Genomic DNA, 22,243 nt, shown 5'->3' with positions numbered 1-22,243 from the left:
CAAGAAGGCCAACAGGATCCTGGCCTGTATCAGCAGTAGTGTAGACAGCAGGCTCAGGGCAGTGATCGTGCCCCTATACTGGGCACTGCGGAGGCCACACCTTGCATCCTGTGCTTACTTCTGGGCCCCTCACTACAAGAGAGACATTGAGGTGCTGGACTGGGGCCACAGAACGGCAATGACGCTGGTGAAGCGCCTGGAGCTCAAATGTGACAAGGAACGGCTGAGGGACCTGGGGTGTCTAGTCTGGAGAGAAGAAGGCTCAGGGGGGACCTTGTCACTCTCTACAGCTCCCTGAAAGGTAAAACCCTAGTGCTAAAAAGGTAACTAAACTTTTTCCATAACAAATTAATTAATCACCCCTTTATCAGAATAGATAAAATATGCAAATGAAATACTAAGGCTATCACTGAAAAATCACGTGCTTAAGGGTTTCAAAAAAGCTTTCTTTGAAAATTGTGCAATTAACAGAAATGGCAGTTCTGCCTATTTACTTGAGTAATACACAAAAAAATGCCTGCTACATGCTACTACATACATCTGGTGTTTTCTGTCATAGATACATTTCTGCATATACAGCACATTAAACCCATGACAAAATATTTTACCTACTTTAAACATTTCACTGATTAAGAGGAAACAAATTAAGACAAAACATTTAACACCAGTTTCTGACATAAAATATTAATTTTAGCAATAGAGCCTTTTCTTACAAATGCTATAAAGCAAACTATAGAGAGCTTCAAACAAAAAGGCAGATCAAATATTACATAACGTTCAAGAAGGTTCAGAGAACCTCATAAATTCTACTGGTATTTTGTTAGCCACATTAGCATTACTAAAAAAAATTATAATAATAATAAAAAAAAAAAAAACCAAGCACCAAAATAACAAACTTAGGCAATTACATATAATTTCAATTTACAAAGTGGAACAACTCTGTCAATGAATGTTATCACTGAAAACAGGAGTCCAAGCCAATCTAAATTCTCCAAGGGTTTGTGCAACAGCACATCACTGTCAAAAATGCCGTTCTTCAACATACTGCAACAAGATCCAAAATACTCTTGAAAGGTGTCATTCAGCTTTGTTTTTTTCTCGCCTCTATAAAATGGAGATAAAAGAAAATTTGCATAAAATTTTTATACAAGCAAGCAGTGATAGGACAAGGAGGAATGACCTTAAACTGAAAGAGGAGAGATTTAGAGTAGGTATTAGGAGGAAGTTCTTCCCTGTGAGGCACTGGCACAGGGTGCCCAGAGAAGCTGTGGCTGCCCCATCCCTGGCAGTGTTCAAGGCCAGGTTGGACGGGGCTTGAAGCAACCTTCTCTAGTGGAAGGTGTTGCTGCCTGTGGCAGAGGGGTTGGAGCTGGATGGTCTTTGAGGTCCCTTCCAACCCAAACCACCCTGGGATTCTGTCATTCTGTGAAAATGTCAGTGCAAATGTTGACACAAACCACTGCACAATTTCACAAAACACTGCAGTACAGAAAGGCATCCCAATGAACACTGCCCCACACATCTGAATCACAGCAGAAATGTCGCCCACCCAACCCATACGCAGCATCTCCCTGTACAGAGTGTGCATGTCAAAGATAGTAAAAATTGCCAGAGAGATTTTCACAAACCATCTTCAGAAAAGGGACTGAACAGAGAGATCAACTTCCTAATAAAAACAGGGATTAATTTAGAGTCCTTAACTGAAAACCTTACCCTTTGTATCCTGCCAGGTGGCACTGGAGGGTTCAAATGCTTTCTAATATGTCCCTAGTTCAGTTCTCCTTCTCCAAGCACCAGCCCTGGTTGGATTACATTGGATACTGTTCCAGTGCTCAAGCATGCATAGCACTGAACTAACACCAAGCACAATCCCATGGGTTCCAAATTCTGATAGCCCGTCTTTTTTTTCCCCAGTCAGTTCAGGAGCAAAAGCTGAGAACAGAACTGACAACATGCATATGTGATAGTAGAAAAAAAAATATGATTACTTGTAACTGTAACCTGTAGTACTTCTTGGAAAGGTCAACATTTTTCCGTCCTTTCTGAAACGGATAAGACAACAAAATTACATTCCAGTGGTTACCTATTTTTTTCACTCCACTCAAAAGACAGTTTATTTCTTCAGCTGTGAAATCTTTTCGGGTTCTTCTGTTGTTTAAAGTTTTTGCGTTTGTCTTCAGGGAACATTTTTCATTGTTCTCCAAATATTTATTTTGGTGAAATTAAAAATTATATCAATTTGCATACTGTTTTGCATTTGGAAATAACACATTATTACTGGCAATACAATCTGAAGTAGTTCTAAAGAAATTATCACTTTGCCAAGAAAACAATGGTTCTTCAAAGTTTCTCCACTGTTACCCACTTACTGAAATACAGTATTTCATTTCAATTTTTTCATACCTTCATTTCTGTCATGCCTACATCTTTAGCATATTTATGTTATTTCCATGCACATTTTCACTAATGCTGGAAAAAGCATACCTCCATATCTATTATTCAGAAACGACTGTCAGTTGAAAATGCTGAATTCATTTCAGGGATAAATCAATATGACTGGAGCACCATTAACAGAGGAATATCTCTAACAAAGTCCACTTTACTACGGGACTCCTGTTAGAGGTGACTTTAAAAGAATTTATGCAATTCAGAGATTTTCTTTAGACATTTATAAATATGTGAGTGTTTTATTAGGCTTTGCATAACTAACCTCATCTCTGTCCACTGAATACAGGTGATTTTCTTTCAAGCGCGGACATTCCTGGTTGCACATTTCTTTGACTCTCTGCCTGTTCAAGTTAGCATCTTAGCTTTTTTGTAAAGCTATGAAATTGTGAACAAGGCCACCTCTTAGTTACATTAAACTAACTGAAATCTACTGCAAAACTGAATACAGCGTTGCAAAGGAATGTTTATTCTAATGAACTTCAATATGAGCATGTTGTTTTATTAGTAATATCTCATTTTCTTTAGCTCTTTTTCTCATCATTGACATTAACACATGAGGATTGTTTATGCATTAGCAACTAGCAAATTGTAGGAACTAACTCCAACATCAATAATACTATGACTGAAGGTACTAGAACATACCTATTTTAATTATTAGCCATTTTGTCTTCAGTAGCAAGCACAGTTGCGTTTCTCAAAGCCCTGGCCTAAATGCAAAGCCTGATCTTTAAGTTACACTTATTACAAAATTAATTTTCTGGTAATACTCACACTTTTTATACGTAGGTATCAAGTTACAGTCATCAGCCAAACTCACATTTTTACTATGACCATCTCTATTTGAAGTATTAGATTGTTTTTTTCTATTTGGAGTCAAAATAATACCTGAAAAAACCCCAAACAATAAAACATTATGCATTGTCTTGGGTTCAGCAGTAGCAGTCATTTTTTCTCCTTCTTAGTAGCTGGTCCAGTGCTGTGTTTTTGACTTTTGGCCTGAGAACAGCACTGATAACACCGATGGTTTCAGTTGCTGCTCAGTAATGTTTACTCTGACCAAGGACTTTCTGAGTCTCATGCTCTGCCAGGGAGGTTGCTCTTGATCTCAGAATTTCAACATGTCATACCTTACTTATAGATGGTATTTGCTGTTTTAGTGTTTATTGGCTGGGGGCCTTGGGCTAAGGTTCTTGTTTCATTGTACTTTATGGTAATGACTTATAATACTATAGACTCATTGATCATGAAACTGATCTGACTTGCGTTCCCAGTGTGGTCACCACCTCTATACTTTGTGAGGTATATAACAGAAGTGTTTAACAATTACACATCTTTTATTCCCTCCTCAGGTGGTCAACCCACGAAGGAGACATTCCCTTACGCTTCCAGCCCCACCACCAGACCATTTACAGCATCACTTGAGAGTTCTGAAGGTTTTGAATGGCCTTCAGGTACCCTTGAGACCTGCCTGCTGATTGTGATGGGGATCACCATGTTGGCACGCATACAGAGTCTGCTTCACCCACGACCATTTTGTCTGATCTCAGGAGTTAAGCAGAGTCAGGTTTGGGTCTTTTCTAGGGTTGGAAGACAATACAGGAGGACCAGGAGACTTTCTCCGAGGCTGGACAGCCATGAGTGGCAGGGTGTATGGGATAGTATGGGCAAGTATCTAGGCCAGTGGGCTCCTCCAGTGCTTTGGAATTTCATCACTGAACAAGTGCAAAATCCAGAAAAATTAGCAAAACACTTAAATGAGGTATGTTGTCATCCTGGTCATACCATAGAGGGACAAATCATGGCAAATCATTGCTGGGGCTTGGCCTGTGCTTACAGAGCCCTGTTCAACACTATCCAGCACCTTTCAAAGGAAAAAAAGTCCTTGGATCTGACCGCAAAGCAACAGGCAGCGCAGCACTCCAGCTCCAAGCACAGCAGCTACACAAGCCCCAGCGACAAGTACAGTAGCTACTCAAACTTAGATCGCAACAGACAGCACAGCTATTCTAACTCCAAATACAGCAGCTACACCAGTCCCAGCAATTAGTACAGCAGCTACCCAAACTTCGACCACAACAAACAGCATAGCTAATCCAACTCCAAGTACAGCAGCTACAGCAGAGGACCAATTCGTGCCAATATCAGTTGCCCCTGTACATAATGGGAAAAACCAAAAACAGGCAAGAAAGACAAAGCAAGAAGAAGAAACAATGCACTCACCACTCTGGACAGCATCTGACCAGGAGTTATTAGTATGTGAATCAGAGGAAGAAGAGGTGACGTCTCGATCCCGGACCTCACCTGAGCTACGGTATACGTGAAAAGATTTTACCAGTCAACCGGGTGAGCACATCATCACCTGGTTGCTCTGATGCTGGGATAAAGGGGCCGATGGTCACGAACTAGAAGGTAGGGAAGCCAAGCAGCTGGAATCACTTGCTAGGGAAGGGGGAATTGACAAAGCAATTGCAAGAGAGAAAAAAGTCCCTCAGCCTTTGGAAGCGGCTCTTGGCAGCTGTGAAAGAAAGGTTTCCAGACAAGGACGATGTTATGAGTTGTTCAGCCGAGTGGACCACTGTAGACAAAGGCATCCAGTCTGTGAGGGCATCAGCCATTGTAGAGATGATCTATCATATCAAGCCGAATAACAGGGATGTACCCATAGATCCAGATGATGTCGAATGTACATGACCCATGTGGCAGAAATTTACACGGAATGTACTGTCATCATATGCCCATTCATGGGCAACAGTAACCTGGAAGGACGTAGTACCACTAACAGTGGATGAACTGATTCATAAACCTCAAGAGTTTGAAGACAATCTCATCCATTCCATCACTTCACCTGTAGAAAAACTGTCCCAGGAGCTCAAACAATTGAGAGACGAACTATCTGATCTATCCAGCTCCTCACATGTACCAACACATGTCTTAGCTATTAACAAAAGGCATCCTGCTGCTCGAGAGAGAAGATATAGAAGGTATACGCCACAGGTCACCCTATGGTTTTACCTGTGGGATCATGGGGAAGACATGACAAAGTGGGATGGAAAAGTGACCTAGACTTGTTCTCCAGATGGGACCTCAAGGGGATTTGATTTTAGAGGAAAATAGCCAATGAACTCAATTGAACACTGTTGCCCGCTACGTAGCACTTTTATAGCACACCAACTAGATGTCTTCAGGTCACCAACAACTGGCCCTGACTTCCCTCCGACCATCATCCCAACATCCTGAGTTTAGACCACAACATGCATCCTTCTTAAAAAAACAAAACATGGGTAATGTTGTAGGAATTAAAATTTAAGACAGAACCATTTTTTTGAGCCAAACTGCTATCTGGTCTTTGAAGAAAGACTGGAAAATTCAGTTTACTTCAGAAAATATTTACTTGCTAAAGATAACATACTAGTGTAGTAGGCTCTTGAAATGAAATACAGTTAGAGTTTATTTATTTATCTTAAGAGACCTCCATAGCTATCATAGAATAGGTAGGGTAGGAAAGGACCTTAAGATCATCTAGTTCCAACCCTCTGTCATGGACAGGGACACCTCACACTAAACCATGTCACCCAAGGCTCTGTCCAACTTGGCCTTGAACACTGCCAAGGATGGAGCATTCACAACCTCCCTGGGCAACGCATTCCAGTGCCTCACCACCCTCGCAGTAAAGAATTTCTTCCTTAGATCCAATCTAAACTTCCCCTGTTTAAGTTTGAACCTGTTACCCGTTGTCCTGTCACTACAGTCCTTGATGAAGAGTCCCTCCTCAGCATCCTTGTAGGCCCCCCTTCAGATACTGGAAGGCTGCTATGAGGTCTCCACGCAGCCTTCTCTTCTCCAGGCTGAACAGCCCCAACTTTCTCAGCCTGTCTTCTTCATACGGGAGGTGCTCCAGTCCCCTGATCATCCTCGTGGCTCTCCTCTGGACTTGTTCCATCAGTTCCATGTCCTTTTTCTGTTGAGGACACCAGAACTGCACACAATACTCCAGGTGAGGTCTCAGAAGAGCAGAGTAGAAGGGCAGGATCACCTCCTTCAACCTGCTGGTTACGCTCCTTTCGATGCAGCCCAGGATACGGTTGGCTTTTTGGGCCGTGAGCGTACACTGCAGCCGGCTCATGTTAAGTTTCTCATGGGCCAACACCCCCAAGTCCTTCCCCACAGGGCTGCTCTGAATCTCTTCTCTGCCCAACCTGTAGCTGTGCCTGGGATTGCTCCCACCCAGGTGTAGGACCTTGCACTTGGCATGGTTAAACTTCATCAGGTTGGCATCAGCCCACCTCACAAGCGTGTCGAGGTCTCCTTGGATGACATCCCTTCCCTTCCGCATATCAAGTGAACCACACAGCTTGGTGTCATCAGCAAACTTGCTGAGGGCGCACTCAATCCCACTGTCCATGTCACCGACAAAGATGTTGAACAAGACCAGTCCCAACACCCATCCCTGAGGGACACCACTCATAACAGGTCTCCAGCTGGACATCCAGCCATTGACCACAAGTCTTTGCATGCGGCCATCCAGTCAGTTCTTTATCCACCAAGTGGTCCACCCATCAAATTGATGTCTCTCCAATTTAGAGACAAGGATGTCATGTGGGACAGTTTCGAACGCTTTGCACAAGTCCAGGTAGGTGACATCACCTGCTCTGCCCCTGTCCATCAGTTCCGTAACCCCATCATAGAAGGACATCAAATTGGTCAGGCAGGATTTCCCCTTAGTGAAGCCATGCTGGCTGTCACCAACCACCTCCTTGTTTTTCATGTGCCTTAGCATGCCTTCCAGGAGAATCTGCTCCAAGATTTTGCCAGGCACAGAGGTGAGACTGACTGGTCTGTAATTCCCCGGGTCATCCATTTTCCCTTCTTGAAAATGGGGGTTATATTTCCCTTTTTCCAGTCGTCAGGAACTTCACCTGACTGCCATGAGTTTTCAAATATGATGGCCAGTGGCTCAGCAACTTCATTTGCCAGCTCCTTCAGGACCCACGGATGGATTCCATCAGGTCCCACGGACTTGTGTACATTCAGGTTTTTAAGATGGTCTTGAACCAGATCCTCTCCTACAGTGGGCCCAAGGTCTTCATTCTTACAGTCTGTGCATCTGCCTTCCAAGACTTGTGTGGTGTGGTCAGAGCATTTGCCAGTGAAGACAAAGAAGTCATTAAGAACCTCAGCCTTCTCCAAATCCAGGGTAGCCAGTTTTCCTGATAGCTTTCGCAGAGGGCCCATGTTGTCCCTAGTCTGTCTTTCATTCGCAATGTACCTATAGAATCCCTTCCTGTTATCTTTCACATCCCTAGCCAAGGTTAAATTAATTAATTAATTTCTGAATCTGGAGGGGAAAAAAAGTCTACTAGCTTTTACCAGAAATTAATTAAATAGAATAATGATATTCACAACTCTACTTTGTTAGTAGCATCTTATTCAACACCTCATCATATAGGAAAGGTAAACGTATCTCCAGTACTTAATTTTCTGACAAGTTACTTTCAGTTACTTGCTCTAGTATTGATGTATATGTTAAGGTTTACTGTTTTAGCTATTCAGGACACAGAGGCCCAAATCCTTATCAGAGCTCCAAGCTCGAACAGAAAGAGGTATGACAGGATAACATGGCTATAAATGTATAATAGAGTGATTCTGAATCCAGGAACAGGAACTGTACTGTGCTCTGGTCCTGACTATACCTCTCTATTTTAAAAATTAACACCACAAAACTGAGGAATAGCAGATGGCAAGGAAGCAGCCCTGGTAGGATTCGAAGAAGTATCTTCAAAGCAAGTGCCAAATTCATTCTGAACTAATGTACATAACACAATATCAGGATTACAAAATAGCATTTTTCTGGCCTATTGATATACAGATTTTTTCACAGAATCTACAGAAAAAAAACCACAGCATAATTCCCTATCCACAGCCTCTCATGCTAAAGTCTTGCAAAAGAATTATTTGGTAAAGGCTTTTTTGCATTAATTTCTAAACTAAGCCCTTACTTTGAAAATCATCCATTTCACTCCTAAAAGTTGGTATTTTTGCATGTACTCTTTCTTTCTTCTTTGGGGTCAGCAGTATTTCTGCAAAATATAAGATGGACACCAGTACAAATGCCAGTAAGTAATAACTGTTTAATTTTCAAAATGCTCCTTTAAACAAAAAAAAAATACAGGATGAGCTTTAATTTCATTCATTAAGAACTATAAGCCTCTCATGTCCACAAATATGTAATATTAGAATGAAATTATCTTGTTATAATGTCATACATTCATTCACACTTACTTCAACTTAATATATTCCCAAACAAGCCCTTACTTTGAGAACTATCCAGTCTGCTCCTAAAAGTTGGTATTTCTGCATGCAGTCTTTCTTTCTCCTCAGGGGTCAGCAGTATTTCTGCAAAATATAAGATGGACAGCAGTACAAATGCCATTAATAACTGTTTAATTTTCAAAATGCCTCCTTTAAATCAAATAAATACAGGATGCACTTTTATCCATTAAGAATTATAACCCTCTCGCATCCATAAATATGTAATATTAGAATGAAATTACCTTGTTATAACATATATATTATACAACAATATAAGATTATATAACAATATAAGAAAAACACAATACCCTCAAACAGATCTGCCTAGCTCTCATCTTGCATAGTACAAATCATTGGTAAATCAAATTAAATGAGTGAGTTTACAGGAGCAGGACAATCAGAATCAAACTAAAATAAGTTCAGAATTTTAAATACTATTTAAAACAATAGTTACAATTACTAAAAAATACAATCATAATTACTCTCAGAAGCTGCATATCTCCTGTTGCTACAAACAGTCAATTTACGAAGCCCCTTTTTACGTCTTTCTTCAGCTTCCAGAATGACTTTGTGATGGTCACACTGGTATGGACAACTTTGCAACATCTTGGTAAAGGTTTTACTATTGAAGGACAGTCCTCCTGCTTTACAACCTGGAAAAACAGCAGGATATTGTAGAAACAGCAGGCATGAATGCTATAGAAGCCATCACAAAATCCAGCGTGCTATTTTGACACGATGATCTGCAAGTTAACCTCCATTTTCCATACATACATCTCAAAAGAGGTTACACTTTTGTGTGCCTTCTTGTTTTGTACTTGCTCTTTTACATTGCCCTTCAACTCCAGAAGCACTAAATGAGGCATGGATCCTCTAGGGAAGTGAAAATACTAGTGGGACTGGAAGAAAGGGCCTTTAGTTCCCTTTGCAGATTTATCCAGGAGCCAAAATATAAAAGATGTCTTTGTTATTATTTGAAACTTTCTCTGTGTTGTAACAGTTACCTATATTAACCTGAATAAACAATGTCTATCTTACGAATTTCCTCACAGGAAGCCTTCCTGTTCGTTTTCAGGGACATTCCTAGGGTAATGTATGGTTTAGTTATTCTTGGATGTTCTCATAGTTAGTTACATCGGCTGAAGGTGAACTTTGCACTGTGTGGAGTTACAAGAAGGTCACTGGAACATAACTACAATATTCCAGCCTAAAATAAGCAGTGCTAAAGATCAAGTTGAATTTAGTTTGACAGCTGTATGCCTACATGATGCTCAAAGGTGGCTTATGGTGCTTCACACACCCCCTCTTTTTTTTTTTCTTTTTAAATTAAGATACACTGGCTTAATTACAAAATACACTTACAAATCCTGAGTGCCAGCAGCATTCTTAGAACCTACTGATAAACTGTGTTTAGGTATTAGAAGATGGGATAACTGAAGGCTGCAATCATGGATTACTATAAAACTGACTGACTGTACTTAATAGTAGTAACACAGAGAAAATAGAAGGGCTGCAGAGTAGTTAGGAGGCTTAGAAGAGGAATACATGAGGGAACTGAGCAGGGCTCCAAGTTTTTCCTCCCTCTTTCCAATCAGAAAAAGGAGGAAAGCATGCACTCTTAAGTGCCCTTGTAATAGCATGTCATCTTTTAAGCTGTTGTGTATTATGTTTGTTAGTAAACCCACATTAAAAGGTACCTAGACTGAAACTGGAATATGTACGCTTTATTTCAATATTTAGTTTTTCTTAGAGGGGCAGAAAAAGGAAAGGAAGCTGTTAAGAATTACATAATGGGTAACCCTGTAGATGTGTTAAAATCTCTGTAAGCCTTCTTTTATGGACTCAGGAAAGAAGGACCTAGGATAATATTTACCTGAACACCTGAAATCTGCCATTTTCTGGGATGCAGATGTACCTGAAGTACCTTTTTCTCCTTTGGTTATCTCTGAGTGTTGATCCAAATTAGGAAGGAAAAAAAACACTAAGAAAATGCAACCGATCTTTTCCCATGGCAATCATGCATCAGCACACCTATATTCAACTGTATTTTCTATCTCTAGGTTATTAAAGTTTAATTTACATAACAGCAAAAACTCCAAATGAAATTCCTCAAGTTAAATGGATCGCATTTATATTTTTGCAAATCCAGAATAATTACATTTAATTCAGTGCTTTTTCATCATTCTCCCAAAGCATATTGCTTCCACTTGAACAGAGCAAAACAACCCTGTAAACTTATATCGCTTAACTAAGCTTTATAAACTTTACTTCTTCTATATGGACTCAGATGCTGAAAAATGTGATGTGCTGGAATAATACTTATTCTCAATTTAAATAGGTATAACCTGGAGATAAGCTTGGACACCTCTAAAGTTACCATTTTGACAAATACTAATCTAATCAATAATTATAAATTTTATAAATTAATAGGAAACTAAATTATGAATAAAGATTTGATTGGACACCTCCCAGTTCTGAAATAAATGTATCAGACTAAAAAGATCAATGCAAATCTGAAAAACATTTATCTTAACCACATCTTCAACATGTAGGAAAAGCTTTAGGCAAGTCATGCTCACAGGCAGGTTCTATCCCCGGGTCTTACAATGACAGATTCTTACCCATTTTCTATTACTGGCTTTCATTGTTCAGTATAGACTGCACTCAGACTAAAATTAAAACATTTATCTGTGATACATTCATGTGAATAGTTAAAATCGATTAAAAAAAAAAAAAGCTAAAATATGTATTAGAAGGAAAATAAATATTCTCCTAGTAAAATTGCACACACTATAAAATCCCCAAACTATGCAAACAGTTAAGTGATACATTACACAATGTACTCTGTCATCTAATGATACATAAATTTTGATTAAAAAAAATAGTGATAAAAACACACAAACCTAATTAAAATCTCATTAAGAACAAGATTATTTAAGAAAGGAATATGTCTATCTATTTGTACCTGATGTGCATGCCTGTTTCATGTTTTTAATGATCTCTGCTGGTTTCTTAAATAAGTGTTCACTGGGAAGATCAGAATGCAAACAGTGGGGAAAAAAAAAAAATCACATTTTTGAACATATGTTTACCTGTAAATCAATACACACATTCCAAAGGCAAAACAAAACACATACTAAACATATAAAAGATTAAACTTAAAAAAAATATTCTGATTATTCCAAGTTACTGGGGTTGTAGTATCCAGCATGTAATCACTGTGTGTTGGAACTCAGTTTACCAGAGACCTGTGATAAGCACTCCTTGCAGTGCTGTTTAGCACTAGGAGTGCAGTGCCTTCAAGGGATGCTGACTCATTTGCAATCCTGATTAACACAAAGATTAATTAGTGCACATAAAACTTTCACAATCTCTTCCAAATACTGTAGCCTTCAATAGATGTAGCAATTGTTCTAAAAGGCAATTGATATTTTTCTTACACTAATTTATATGCTACCTACATACTCCTGTGATATGGTGATCATACATTTTTCTATGTCATTGACGACCTCCAAATGCTGCAAGACAGGGAGCCTAATCCATGGTTATCCTTGGTTAACTCCTTTTGCCACACAAATACATATGCAAGCAGAGAGCTTTCCTCATCATCCCCCCCACCCCCCGGTCTTAATAGTTTTGTGTTTCAGAGTCCAGAAGAACAAATAATCTCTGTCAAATTATGCTAATCAGTAGCAAAGCAAAATTTATCTGAATGTACCATGGAAAATATCGTAGGCTTTTGGTAATTTCTGTGGAGGTTGCAAAGTTACAATATAATGCATGAAAGGAAGCTGCACATGAGCAGGGTCCAGCCAGCCACATTTGTGTGAGCGTAATGAGCAAGAGAACAATGAATGACTAAACAAGGCTCTATCTTTCTCTTCCCATGGAGGGAAGCAATTGAATACGAGGGGAGAAAAGTAGGGAGTGGAGGCTTTTTTCTATAGCTGGTAAGCACTCTGATTTTTTTTGCAGAGCAGATCTGTAACTGTTTTCCTAGGAAGTGCATATAACAGAATTCTTTGTGGCTTCATCCAAACCAATGGTTGAAATTTTGATCTACTAAATCAGAGAGAATTTTGAGGCAAAAACAACGGATGATTTTTCATCACTATGTTGAAGACATTAGAACATGGTCTGTACTGGCTTGCTATACAATGTCAGAAGCTATCATTCAGAGAAAAAGATGGTACTTTATTACTACCATGCCTATCATCTTTAATTCATGACTTCAAAAACATTTCCATAAAATACTCTCTCATAAGCCACCAAAAGCCACCTTTTCACTATCAGAAAAAAACCCTACTTAGTAAAAGCTAATGTAAAAGGCTGACATTCAGTTTGAAAATTACTAAAGAAAAACAAGTTAGTATTTCTGCTTAGGTTTAAGACACTTACCTTACTTGAATAGACTGATTTTTTACACAAGTAGTTCTTTCATTCATAGTGTGACTTTGTAGTACACTGTCTGTTTGCAGTTCATTAACTGGACACAGACTGTTCCTCTGTTCACCTTGTCTCACAGAAGCATTTACTAGATTCATAGGGTTAACTATTTCATTTTTCAGTGCAGAAGAATTTACAGATGGAGAAAGAACATGATCATCTGACTGTGGACAATATATTTCTTTATGTGTTCTTGCTATGTAAGTTTTTGGATCAGCAGGATTCACCTCATAGTATTTGGATGCTTCAGTATTGGCTTCTGAGGATCTTTCTACAAATAATCCTTCTTTCACACTTTCCTATATTGAAAAATACTAGTCAGTGACTATACAAGCTCTATAAAAATATTAAATAATTCTAGTAATAAGATTAAGTAGGATAGACAAGTCTAACTCTGGAGATAACAGAAATTCCAGAGAAGCTTCAGAAACCCTTAGTTGAGAGCCCACAAGACAGCAGTGCTGCTGAAGGTGTTGAAAGGTAGTTACTAAGTGATAATTCCAGGCTGAAGCACTGGATTTGCTACTAATATGAGGCACTTCTAGAAATGAAAATATTTAAGTAAGATCCAGCTGAATAACTAAAAAACTTGCAGTTCCACACCCAGAGATAACATGCAGTTATATAGCACAACGAAAATACGCAACAACTTTATTTTAGCTTATGCCCCCATTTTCCATTATCATCTATGTTATAGCTGTACAATCATGAGCATGACATGCTTGCAAATAATAAAATTATTGCTTCAAATGTTTGGTGATTAAAAATAAATCCAACCCTTTTTTCTCCAACCGAAATTATTTCAAATTTGTAGAAAATCTGGTTTTACAATAAATTAAAATGCTTCATAAAAACACAGATGCCAATATTCTCCAATTGCCCTGCATACTTCTAAATTTGTATGATATAATGGTAGAAGTTGCAGGTTGTAGTTTCACACACATCCAATGTTTTCCCTACTTTTCTAGCTTACACTGAAATAATCTTAAGGGTTTACATTTTATTTAACCCTAAACTCTGGAAAAAATTGCTTAGTTTTATCTACTTTGGTAAATGGGCCAACCTCATTACACTGTTTTTCAAGCAAGTTTATTCTGTGCAAAATTTCTTTTGCTTCCTTCCAGTAGTCTTCTAGACTTCTTTTTCTGACTTGCATGTCCAACTCCTCTGTATTGGTTACATTTAATGAATTATAATTTATTTTCAGGAACAATTGTTTAGCTTTATAAATCATAAAAAATAAAACAATATTAATATTACAAGCTTTTTTAAATGAACACTTCAATAAGCATTTATTATATTTTAGTATGCTGAGGGACAGCCCCAATAATTTAATGCAAAATATAACCTCTGAATAATCATCTCAATATAACTTAATGTACCTGTAAATGTTAACAAACTTCAAATATATAGTGCAGTTACAAGAGGTGAGCTTGCAATAATAGCTGCTATAAGTTTTTTATACAATAATGCTCTGCTTTAAAAAACTCTTATCATGGCCTTAATCCTCATTCTATAGGTCTTTCACCTGTATATCTCTCTGCTTTTTTTTAAGAAACAACTCCATGTTAACAGGCACTGAAAATCACTACACCCCCTCAATCTTATACAAAACTCTTAGTTATGTTTGTAGTACAAAAATGTAGATACATGCTTTTTACTAATTATCAACTGCATAATACTTCCACGCTTTAGAGATTAAAAGACACGTCTTTCTGTTTCATTGGTAGTATTCTACAGCTAATTAAAAACAAACAAAAAAAGCATCAAAAAACATTAAAAAGGATACTTCAAAATACACCTTATTAAAAAATAAACAACAAAAAACACAAAGTATTTTTTTCATGTTGCAAAATAATTGTATTTGTGGTGATTTTGGGCTTGATTATCTACCAGCTTAGCCTTTATAAATAAGGGTACGTACCAAGGAATAGAGTACCAACTGTGTGTTAGATGACAATGCTACACAATTTATAGATGGGAAAGCTTTCAAGAACTGGCCCTACATATATATATTTGACAAATGCATCATTGCAACATTGTTGGAATTTTTACTTTTCCTTTTTGTGCCTAAATGCTGTCATCAGTCCATGGCAGTAAACATGCAACTTTTCTGCAGAAAACAAACATCACTTGGAGTACAGAGAATTACAAAGTTGCTACAATGAAAATCACTTAGAAAGTCAACAGAACTTAAAAACCGAAATAATCTCTGTAATTTTTAAAGCAGTAACAGTAAGCTTACTCATTTGTTTGCAGTTTTTAAGCACAAAAGTAGCCACTTTGTTTAGTTCCTCATCCTGAGACTCGGTTAATAACTGAATCATAAGTGGAAGACCATTGTTCTGGAGCAGCTCACACTGGTTTTCTTCTAAAACAGGATATTGTAAAGGAAAACAGATGTTTTCAGCTTCATACACAGTTTCATTATGGATCCAAGCATGCTGTAATGACCTCTTACCTGGGTTGCAGCAAAAGCACCTTCAATCACACAGGATGATTTGACCATAGCTCAAGTTATTGTAAGAAAATTGAAGGAGGACTGAGACGAATTGTGATAGAGATACAAACTCTTTTAACTGTTGCCTAAAATATCTGAATTCTGGCCTCTGTATTTCTTTTCCTCTGGTACACACTCCTAAAGGATATACACTATGTTTATGTAGATCTTGAGATGCAGAAATATCAAAAGTTTGTAACTGGCAAAATTCAAATAAAATTAGTAGTTTAACCCCAATGTAGCTAATCTGTTCCTCCTTGTTAACTATGTAATTAGCTATATTTTTTGCTGTGATGTCATTTGCTGTATATATTCATACACCTGACAACTTCCTAAAAACTAGTTCTTTGTTGTCTAAATAAAACAAGAGAATCAGAAAAACAATGAAATATGGTTATTTTGTCAGTGGTGGCATTTTAACAGAAACTTTCATTCCGTTGGTTTTATCATATTTCTATTTGAAAGACATTTTCCATTAAGCTATTTTAATAATGCTTCATGAAAAAGCATCTTTAAAACTGATTTATGATCTACTGAGCTTATTACTTAATTTGTTATTGACAAAGGATGATAATCAATGAGGATTTTTGAACATAATCCTTTTTTCTTGCTTCTCTGAAATACATGTGAAAAACCAGTAGTATAAATAATGATCAGTATCTCACAAGTTCCCATTCTGTTGCTTTTACTGCCATAAAATACTAACTGAAGTGTTAAATGTTTTCATCCTTGGGAAAGCCCCGAGGAGCTTGACAAAAATACTTCAGGATTACCTAATGCTTACATTACTTCAACACCAATACTTTTACATAGCTTTTAAAAGAAAATAACAGCTATGTAAACAGTGGACAGAAGCTGTATGTATCAAAGACCATTAAAACAAAGCTCAAAAAGACTTGTCTGGTATGTATGTTTTGTAGGAGTTTTCAGGTCTGGATGAATTTTATCCTGTGATACCTAAGACCAGCTCCAAATTCCTGCATAATAGTCTGCTTTTTCTAAATATTAATATTACCTTATTTAAAAGAATTTCCCTTCATTTTCCAGTCTTGATAAATAATACCATTGAAGTTGTTAGTGTATAACAATTCAATAAAGACTGATAGAAAGAAAAAAAAAATCTTACCACAAACTTCAGTACAGTGTCCAATGGTTAGAATAATACTAATTTTTTCTCTTGTATCCAGAGTGTCATTGGACAGCAGCTTTAGTAGCTCTGACACAGTGTGGTACTTTGTCAAGACAACACCTATGGTAGCTATTATGTAAAAAATAATTTGAAGAAAAATAAACACAATAATAAGTATATAGGCATCATCCAAATATAAAATGCTGTTTTTCAAGGGAACTCTGCAGCCCTCTAAAAGCCTTGGGCCTGCACAGTCCTTTCATTTTAACACTTCAAATCATCACATCCCTCCTGGAGCAGCAGTTCTGCCCCATAGCCAATGCTGCACTTTCTCCCAGATTGTGTGGTATAGAGATGTGGCAAAATACCTGACAAACAAGGCCTTTGCAATGTGCAGGTTTTGTAGACCTCTGCTCAGTTTGTCCACATCTTTTATCAGCTCCAGAACAGAGCAAAAAGAGTAGAATAAGGTCTGACACATGGACTATCTGCCACAAAAAGAGCTAAGAAAGTTTCTGGTACAGGTCAACTTTTTCCTGAAACCAGGACCACCACTGGCTAGTACATACATCCTGACACCTAATCCTGTCCCACATCAACTTCTTTGAAACTAAGCTCAAAACTAGTGCAGGTATATGCTTTTAAACTTTTTGAACTTCCATTCACAAGCACTTTGAGCACAAGTGTCAAATTTAATAATCATGGCCAACAGTACAGATTGATCAGGCTCACAGGGTTCTCAAAATCTGATGGAATACACAAAGACCTCGTTAGGATAACACTCTCCAGACAGTAGATCAAAGTGAAGATGGGTTATGCAAAACCATCTTTTTGTGTTCAGCTCCACACCTGAGTTACTAAAGCCTTCCAAAGCTAACAAAGCTTATTAGTTTAGGCACAGGCCTACAGAAACAGCCCTCTGACTTCAGGATCCAAGCTGACTGCCACACACACAGTTCTCAGCTTTACTAACACAAAACTAGTGTCTTATTTTTAATTTTCAGTCTTGTTTAAATTTCATTATTTTAGCAATAATGGAAAAGTAACCCACCTCAGATGAACTGAATTGTTCCCCATATACTTGTTTGAATTTTAAAAAAAATCTGCAATATCAATGTATGTGACCTAATGCCCTTCAGTATCCATTCTTATCACTTTTCAATGAAAAAAAGACTTGAAAAATTTCGTTTTAAAATTAGCATATATAAAAAATGGTAATGGTCTTTTCACTCACACTCATTAGCAATGCAGGCATCCAGAGTCTTTGTTACTGCTATTGCAAGTTTTATGCTGGAGTGACTCATACTGGAATCATGAGTAAGCCTGGTGAGAACTCTAGCTAATGTATCCAGTCCTCCAACAGAAACAAAATATTTCTGCACATACGCTGAGCGAAAAAAAACAGGAAACAACCTGAAAATGTCTTAAATAATACGAGTTGCAAACTGTTTTAGCATTTTAGCAATTAGGCTCATCACAATTTTTTCTGTGCATGTATTAATCATCATATTTCCACCGATGCAACTGAAGTTGAATATATGCTACTCTGAAGAAATGTAGTAATTGTCATACAAAATAGTTACAAGGAAAACATGGCCCTAATGCTTGCATACAAATGGCAAACCTTATGCCCGAGTTCTATCAAAGTCACTGTTTTCAGAGATGTAACAATGTCTTGTATTTGTAAAATACTTTCAGTCAAAACAGCTTCCAAAATTTCTTTACTAACCTCACTAAATGTAGTCAGTTTGTGGCTATTTGTGGACGTAAGCACAATGAATACACTGTAAATTAAGATGGTAGAATACAGTTTCCACAGTTTAAGTTGGAAGAACAGCAAAATTGTAGAGATTGACAAGACAAAAAAAAAAAATCAAACATTTAACTATCAAATTAAACTTACTTTTCCAAAAATAAAAAACTACTTAGAGCTCGAGCTGCACTTACAGTTATTTGCAACTGTGAGACCAACAAACGAACAAATAGGACGAACTATCTCAGGCTTTGTGCAACTTTCCAGCCACTCTTTGGCATATGGGAAAACTGAAGAGCAAATGTTTTGATTATATTCTAGAAACGTAAAAACAAATGACTCCCAATCAAAATGTATTATTAAATTTCAGTTGAACATTAAAAAATTAAAACCAACAATTATTAACAAAAATTAAAACAAACTGTTATCACTTTGGAGAAATACTTTAAACTTTTGTCACAATTTTAACAGCAACACTTACCATTCTGGGGATTGTTAACACAGGCACAGAGAGTACTGCAGACTGAGGACCACAGCTGATAGCACTTATTAGTATTTTCATCTGACAGATTGATCTCAGATGTGGAAAGAGTTGTTCTGTTAAGAATAATGCAAACAAGTCCCAAATAGTCAAGCAAACCTAAGTGTTGAATAGTCTATCATTTTATGTTTGAATTGCAACTGCCCACCTGAATAACTGTAGCAGTAGGCCAATGCAGCCTGTATCTCTGACATAGGTTTGCCCACTTACTAAAAAAGAACACATGCAAGACTCCTAAGACATACGCAACTTGAGACAAAATCTTAATGTCAAGTTTAGTTTACATGTATATATTCTATTCCCATTTCCTAAGCATATATCCTGCCCCCAAAAAAATCAAATGCAAAATCACAACAAATGCCAACAGATTAGCAAAAATGTTCAATTTCTATGTCTGTTTTTTATTATATATTGTCAGTAACTACTGGTTTGCATTATTTTTTAACTATAATTTCATTTTTAGTACTAAACCACTTTCTGCTATTTAAGGAAATCCCAGTGAGTGATGATCTATTTACACAATTCAGGTTCAGTTACCTGCAATCATTTATCTTTAGAAATTAACTTTACCAAAACATTCCTTATTGAATGTTCCAAGCTTCTGTATTGCAGATTGTCAAATAGAAGAAAAATGGTGTAACACAGAAAAAAACCCCCAAAAAACCCACAACGAAGCGAACTTACTATTATTGGAAACTAGTGCTAAGATGACATAAACAGACATTCTTTTCAAGTTCACACCAGAATCTTTATTAATTAAAAATGAAATGAGGTCTTCGAACAATGCAGCAGTACACAAAGCTTGTTGACAATAAACTGAAACCAGAAAATAAAAATCATTAAGTCCTAAAGCAAGCCATTCATAATCCTAAATTATATTTGTAATATATTAACTAGAGTCTCAGTTGCATCCAATATGTGGTGAGTGAAGACAAATCAGAACTACAGAGTGGCTAAGGGCTTCTCTTGTAGTCAGTGCTAAACCAGCCAGGACCTAGGCAAACTCTAGAAAAATTTACAAGTCATTTAACACTTGCTGCTGAGGAAGATAAGGAGTACAGCTGTCTGCTATCATCAAGGCATGCTGCCTACACAATTTAGCAAGGTATTTCTCCAAATCTGGGTATAGACTGTGACACAGTGGCATTCCTACTCCTCCTTGCTTGATCCAAGAATCTTCTTATGAGATTTTCTGAGACAAAAATGTAACAGAGACTAAGCACAGCAGAGGTAATAATTACCCAGAAATACAAATAATATTACTTATTACCATTACTCTCCATTGTAATTCCTAATGTAAACAAAGCTGCTTCTTTTACTATGCCATGAATACTTGACTTTGCAAGATCATTTACAAACATCAAACCACCAATTTCTCGAAAATATTCACTTGCTTCACCTGTAACATTAAAAAAAAGAACAAAAATTAAAGTTTTGCTTTTATTTCTCTTTAAAATTAAAACCTTTCAAGATCCTTTAGGTATTTTTTTTTCTAAAGTGACAATCAACTTCTTAACATATATTGTTAACATAATGACTGTATTTTTTCTAAGGAAAAACTCTTCTTACTGTTTTGTTGACAAATTGAGTAAATAGTGATCAAAGTGTCTTTCTGAGATAGAGGGCAGTCCATCTGATATTTAAGGCATTCAAGCAATAAGTTCAGATCTGTTTTCACATCTATGAGCAAACACAAAAAAAATTAATGAAAATTGTTAGCTCTAATTTATGATCTATTTAGTATTACAATAAACCTGCCCAAAAAAGTAGTATGTGTTTTTCAAGTAAAAAACTGTGAGCAAATATGGACCTACACCATTTCTCTCTATCCACAAATAACAAACATACATGTGAAGATATACCTTTCCATAGTTTGTTATTCGAGCATGATGTCCTTTGCTAAAGTTACAGCCCCCTTTTCATATTTCTGACCTTTAATTACTAGTAACAGTCTTAGTAAATGAGATGCAACTGTAAGGTGCATTAAGGATATTTAAGTGAGTAAAACAGAACCATGAAAATATTCAGAGTGAAAATAATTGCAGGAATCCAACAAAGCAAGGCTCACTATATGGTATTTACTTACAGAAAACTTAATCCCTTACCACAGCAGCTAGAATCTTAAATTGAGTTGTTATATTAGTAAGTCAAGACAAAACATTTTCTGGGCACCTACACACAAGCCTAGGTAGGCAGACACGTTTGAGAATCTGTTTCTTAGTTGCATGGGTATAATAAACAGACTTACTTGATAATTATTTGTGACAGCAACCGCAGATTTGTAAACCTTTTTAAGACTTGGGGTTTCTTAAAGAAGTTTAAATACAATAAAAATGTAGGTTATTATTAGCAAAACAAGAAGTGACTTTGTTGTGGTATTGTCTACTGTCTGAAAGTTTGCCATTAGATTTTCCAACACAAAATTTGACATGGAAAAAAAACATTTCCCCAACACCTCATCACCCATGACGAATCTATCACAGCCTAGTAAAACTTTGTAAAATTGAGGCAGGTAAAAAATGACAAATTATGTTGAGTATCTTACCACACTGTTTTTTCTGCCTCTTTTGAGTTTCCATTTTTGGTTGTATCTCTGTTCTTGCTCTACAACAGCAAGGAAAAAGCGTTTTCTTTTCTGTTCAGATTAGCATCATTTGTAACACCATATGCAGTATAAACGAAGTATTTTTTCTTAAATACACTCTTTCCAGTTTTATGGTTTTACTCTGTCATCTGACACACAGTTTAATATGCTTTTGCATGGCAAAGATTTCCTTTGGATATACCATATTTTATGGCAACACTGCATTTGTAACTATCGTGTCACTATCTTTTGAAAGTCAACATTTTGCAGAGATCAAATGATTCCATGTGGGCACCAAATATGTCCCTGCCATTCAACATATACCTAGTTCTATGTCATCATCACAATAAATGTGATCCAATTTTCCTTGCAATAGGTTGCCAACTTTGTCATCAGCCAACAACTAGCAGTAAGACCACCAAGTAATGTTATGTATAGTCACTTGTGTCCGATATCCACTATAAAACCTGCAGCCTCCTACTGCTACTCAGTGAGCCACTAAACCATAATTGTGTTGTTTCATCAGTATTGAT

At 37.1% G+C, this 22,243-nt stretch overlaps 1 protein-coding gene across 1 annotated transcript; it reads right to left on the bottom strand.

The window, feature by feature from the left end:
* Nucleotides 1-318: 318 nt before the first annotated feature.
* Nucleotides 319-22,163, bottom strand: TERB1 (telomere repeat binding bouquet formation protein 1). The gene is made up of 21 exons (XM_080638385.1): nt 21,672-22,163; nt 20,696-20,806; nt 20,397-20,525; nt 19,811-19,942; nt 19,275-19,335; nt 19,067-19,182; nt 18,780-18,902; nt 18,067-18,219; nt 16,830-16,961; nt 15,449-15,574; nt 14,267-14,424; nt 13,156-13,502; nt 11,723-11,784; nt 10,631-10,702; nt 9,240-9,410; nt 8,761-8,841; nt 8,445-8,525; nt 3,220-3,333; nt 2,711-2,805; nt 1,989-2,198; nt 319-1,104 (listed from the first exon to the last, which is right to left on the bottom strand). The coding sequence occupies exons 1-21, from the start codon at nt 21,703-21,705 to the stop codon at nt 1,078-1,080; spliced, it is 2,535 nt and encodes an 844-aa protein (XP_080494511.1). The 5' UTR covers nt 21,706-22,163; the 3' UTR covers nt 319-1,077.
* Between the last annotated feature and the right edge of the window lie 80 nt (nt 22,164-22,243).

This window comes from Psittacula echo (genome assembly GCF_963264785.1).
Source record: "Psittacula echo genome assembly, chromosome: Z".
NCBI classification, from domain to species: domain Eukaryota; kingdom Metazoa; phylum Chordata; class Aves; order Psittaciformes; family Psittacidae; genus Psittacula; species Psittacula echo.
The sequence above is the reverse complement of the archived record's forward strand: the minus strand, read 5'-3'. Positions and strand labels throughout refer to the sequence as shown.

What these genes read in the sequence shown, in the direction of transcription:
- TERB1 (XM_080638385.1), bottom strand. Translation starts at nt 21,705, where the DNA reads ATGGAAACTCAAAAGAGGCAGAAAAAACAGTGTG. An exon ending in CTCAATTTGTCAACAAAACA is followed by an intron (nt 20,526 to 20,695) that starts GTAAGAAGAGTT and finishes TTAATGTTACAG; the next exon opens with GTGAAGCAAGTGAATATTTT. An exon ending in TGTTAACAATCCCCAGAATG is followed by an intron (nt 18,903 to 19,066) that starts GTAAGTGTTGCT and finishes TTACGTTTCTAG; the next exon opens with AATATAATCAAAACATTTGC.